At 39.3% G+C, this 5,083-nt stretch overlaps 1 protein-coding gene across 2 annotated transcripts in view; it reads left to right on the forward strand.

Moving 5' to 3' along the window:
• Window positions 1-5,083, forward strand: part of LOC118338182 (pyruvate carboxylase, mitochondrial-like) — a 314,296-nt gene that overhangs the window by 239,487 nt on the left and 69,726 nt on the right. For both annotated transcript variants that reach the window (XM_035675438.1, XM_035675439.1), the window contains exons 13-14: window positions 1,153-1,297; window positions 2,116-2,205. In XM_035675438.1, coding sequence (XP_035531331.1) covers window positions 1,153-1,297; window positions 2,116-2,205 — 235 coding nt within the window. The remainder of the gene's footprint in view (window positions 1-1,152; window positions 1,298-2,115; window positions 2,206-5,083) is intronic.

The raw sequence follows: 5,083 nt of genomic DNA on the forward strand, positions 1-5,083 counted from the left end.
TAGTTCAGTAAAAGTCTGGACAGACAGAGAGATCTATTTATGGACTATCTATATAGATAGTGAGGCGGATGTTACATTTCTGGGCTTATAGAGGAAACCGCTTCAAAGCCAATACCCAGGAGGTCCTTGGGGACTCTTTCTCTCTTGGTTCTGAGCTCTGGTTGTGTGTGTCTGTATGAATAAAAGGGATACTTGCATGCTGAGTCATGAGTGGCAGGGGTTTTCTTTCTTTTAAATGCCACTTAAGACTCCGACATTTTTAGCAAACTTTGAGAAATAATCTTTTCACAGAGTTTACATTCCTTCACTTTGTACCCTCCCTTGGGGACGTTAAAGAGCGATAAACACATCTAAAGCCTCTCCAAGAATATATTAACATATCCTCCTTTCACTCAATCCCTCCAACTAACACTGCCTCTCTCCCCATTTTTGTTTTTCTTTTTACTAATCCCCCCCCCTTCCTTTTTTCTGTCAATCTCCCTCCTCTTTCGCCACCAATTGTCACTTTCTCCACCTTTTACAAAGCGCAGTCTACCCACATTGTAAGGAGGTTTACAAGCGTGAAAAAAAATCAGAAACAAATCAAGTAATGAACATTACATCTCTTTCCTTTTTCTTTTCTTGCATTCACTTTCCCTCTTTGTTAATTTAGAGAGCTTAATTGGCGTGATAATACTTTTGAAGCCAACAAACAACAACAAAATAGAAATGGAATGTAATTACTTTCAACAGTTGACTTTCTCGCTCTGCTCCGTGTGTGTGTGTGTGTGTGTCTCTGTGTGTGTGTAGCTGCAATTGTGCAGTGTTTACCGTACTCTGCTATTTGAATAGTTTTTGTGATGCCATTATTTGTGTGTTGTACCATAACCATTGTAACCATAAGCTTTGTTTACACTGTCACAAATGTCTGTCTAACACCAAGCTCTTAAGCGAGATGTTTTCTTCAAAAGAACTGCTTTCTTTTCTTTCAAGTGATTAATTTGCAGAACAGGTCTTGAGCTAAGTGATTGCTGTCTTGACTCTCTCGGTTCTCTTTACTGTGTGTGGCTAAATTTACCTCAGTTTGTAGTGTTTTTACAAACCATTTGTATAAAAAGACAAAAAATTAAAAGTCTCCTCCTTTTTTTTATCCACCTGTCTCTCCATCTCTAGACCAACATCCCGTTCCTCCAGAATGTTCTGTCCAACCACCAGTTCCTCCACTCCACCGTGGACACCCAGTTCATCGATGAGAACCAGGAGCTCTTCAACCTCAAACCTACTCAGAACCGAGCCCAGAAACTACTGCACTACCTGGGTCAGTGTATAAACCACACACACACACACACACACACACTCACATTCAACAGAGGTGGAACATTACAAATCAACTTAATGAGTCAAACTGTTTTACCCAGTTCAGTTCTACGATTTGCAGGCACTATTTTTTAAGTTAATTGGCCACTTCACTGGTCAAATGGTGTGACTTTACAGCGGTGTCTCTTATATTTCAGTTCATTTTGTTGCTGGCTGTAACTGTTATTTTACATTTAGTACTAAACTATGCCTATATAGAGTCAGTGGTAATTATGAGGTCAATAGTTCACCAACCACCTACCTACTATAATTCCACGATTTTTATTTTATTTTTAGCTATTAATCAGGAAGTAACACGCTGTTTATAACAACTGAGCTGACCATTGCGATTTCACTGAGGGGACTAATGCAAAAAAGGAGACAGCCAACACAACCTTTCAACCTTATACCAACTATTCAGGTTATTATAGTTAGGAAATAATATTTCAAGAGGTAAAAAGTGCTGAGCTGGTTTGCATATGTCTTAAAATTCAAACCATTGGTGTCTAACCAAAGAAAAAGGTATCCCTGCTCTTCGGTGTGTACACCATGCTCAAAGATAAATGTATTAGCTTTTAAGACCTTAAGTTAAAATATGGTTTGCTGTTAAAGATGTGTTGGTACATGTACTGAATACTAATACACAAATATGTGACCTTAACCCTAAAGAGCCTCAGGGCTGCTTTTTTAAAACCCTAATTACATTAGATATATTGCATATATGTATATATGCATCTGACTTGTATTCTCTATTTTCTCTATTTTCACACTTGTATCCAGGTCATGTGATGGTAAATGGACCAACCACGCCCATTCCAGTCAAAGCTAAGCCTTCGTCCACAGATCCTGTCATCCCTCCTGTCACCATGGGTAAGTCAGCCAAATGCAATTCAGCCAATCACAGTGCATAGTTCACCCTTTATCACACATTATTCTGCTAACCCAGTCACAACTTCTAAGTCACCTTCTTTATTCAACTATGAAAGTAAGATTTTAAACCCCACTAAAAACATTAAAGGCAGTATCTTCAGTTGGGCTTCAGCAATGAAATAATTAAAAAACCTGTGTTTACACAGTGTACTTCTTTGTATAGGGCAAGGTGTCAACAAGACCAGCGACGGATAATTGAATACTATATTAAACCTATAAAAACAAGTGTTGTGTCGCTAGAAAATGTTGTGGACTGTTACCATAATAACGTCACAATGCATCATCCTTATTGCATTTATTACATTTGGACTAATTTAGCAAAGCACTGCCACTGCAAGGGTGAGAGGTTTCATTTCCCCTGGGGCACCTATGCTAAAAATGTAAACACTTGTGGATCCGTAGGGCACTTTGGATAAAAGCACCCTGCAAATGACAAATGGGCTGTCGAACAGTCTGATAGCTGTAGGCGGAAAAGCCTTCCTAAATGGCTCAGTTTAGTACTTGGGGAGGAGAAGGGGTTTTGGCCCAGAGTGCTCTGTTGAGCTGTGAGTACAGCGGTGAGAGGGGTGCAGTTCATTGTTTGTGAAGGCAGAAGTTCTCTGCCTCTCACCCTACTCTGCACCAGCACCCCCAGAGTCTCGCAGGAAAGGCCAACGGCCAAGCTGGGCTCTTTGATGAGCTTGTTGAGCCACTTAGAGTCTCTGGAGTCGAGCTCTGTAGGGTTTTCTTTCCCAGATTAACTATACTGTCTGAGTGAATTTTGAAAGATTAAACTGAGGCTGGAATACTGGTAAAATACTCATTTTAAATTAATGATTAGATGTGCTCAGTTTTACTATTAAATTAGTTTTTTTTTTTTTAAACTTAAAAGTATCTAGAAAAATTCGCTTATTTCACTGGATGTCACAGACTGTCTCTGGCCGTTTTGCAGTGATGCATTTTTTTGTCCTTTCTCTGCGCTCCCAGGTTTATTTTTGTTAGTTGTGCAAAACTGGCTTGAATTTATGCAGCTGTTCCTTTTGACAGCAACAAAATAGTCAGCTGTATCAATCTGACATGTTTATCAGCACCCTGTACTGCCTTAGCACATACCCCAGCGTGCCCGGTAAACATGAATTTATAACAAAACAATGTGAATAATATGAATCATAATCAGGCATAACTAATCAAATCTGACATCTAAAAACCATGCACAGTGGAACGGAATGGAATAGAATAGGAGAGAGTAATCTGCAGTGTTTGTGTACGTCTGCATGTGAGTGAGTGAGTGTTTCTCTGTGCTTACCCACCACTTGTCTACTTATGCAAATCTTGTGTTGAAAGCTATTAGTGCGTGCCCTTCTTATCGCAGGAAAACAAACACACATGTATGTACACTTGAAAATCAGACACTAACGCACAAACTGGCACAGACTGTACTGGACTGAGCACGTACTGTATAGGACACACTTGTATTCACCCCCCCCCACTTACCTACTGTAAGCAGCCGATGAGGTAGTTGTATGCAGCACAGGCACGCACAGGCATACCTAAAGCCTAGTAATGAGATTTGTAATGTGCTTATATCCTTTCTTTCATTCGACGGAGGGATTGAGAGAAGAGAGGGATTAGGCCTGTATTATCACACTCTGTGGAGGGAGGGACAGGGGCACGAAAGGAGAAAAGGGGTTATGAAAGCATAAGAGAGAGGGTTTGGGCAGTGTATAATCCCTATATGTAGAGAAAATGGTGGTCAGGTGGACAAAGTGACAGGATATGGATAGATAAATTAGAGATAGATATAATGGGAAAGAGGATGGAGGATGGGGAAGGCAGCTAGAAGGTCTATTACTTTGTGCCCCCCACTGAAAAGAGAAGGGCAAAGATCAGGATGACATTGTCACATCTCTAAAAAATCACATCTACAGATAAGGAGAAAGAGGAAGAATTATGAGAAGAATTGCTCTTTAGGAGTTCCCTCCACACCGAGGAGGGAAGGGAGGAAATGCACTCCTCAAAGACAGGCTGAGGATGTCCTGACAGAGCCTGTTAAGTCCTCAAAGGCCATTATATTCTAATTAGGATTTGTAGTCGAAAATGTTCCCTCTGAAGGCTGATTGCTGGTGGTTCATCGATGGTGTAGAAGTACACCTTGTTCCAATTATTGTCTGGATTTATTTAATGGAGGACATCTAGAGGTTAATCACCAAATGCCTCTGAGCTAGCTTTAGGAAGAATGACTAATAAAAATGACAGACTGCTTTCCCCCTCCCATTTTTTGTGCTGTATTTCCATTCTTAGGATTAAAGTAGAAGGGTAGTTTTTAGTACAATATGCTAAATCTGTTCACAAATGGACTTAATGTCTTAATCATTTCTATTCTTTCTCTGCCTGTTTCTAGTTGATGCTTTCATTATCAATCTTCAAACAGAAAGGGATGTTGGCTGTACCTCTTTATTTTGTTTTACTTTTGTTTAGGTCCAAAACTCATTTTCAGGTAGCTTTAAAAGGAGTCATAAAGAGACAAAAATTTGGCTTTCTGAAACCTGAAGATACTTTGGATTTTCTTCAGGTGTGTGTACTGCAAATTAAATTTTCTTCTTTGTTCTTCTTTGTTCTAAAAAAAACATTTATTTTCAATTGTTGTTTCATACCTCCCAGAAAACTATGTGGAGGAAAACAAATTCAGTACTGCCAGTCAAAGGTGTTCCAGCAGGCTGTATTTTAGTAGTTGTCGTAGATAGCAACAATAAATAAATGCAAATTTAATGTAAATGCCATGTTGCAGTGTTAGAATGGAATATCTTATATGAAAACAAAAAAATATATATAATATAAT

This window comes from Morone saxatilis, unplaced genomic scaffold (assembly GCF_004916995.1).
Source record: "Morone saxatilis isolate NCDOM2014 unplaced genomic scaffold, NCSU_SB_2.0 Contig4, whole genome shotgun sequence".
In the NCBI taxonomy this organism is placed as follows: domain Eukaryota; kingdom Metazoa; phylum Chordata; class Actinopteri; family Moronidae; genus Morone; species Morone saxatilis.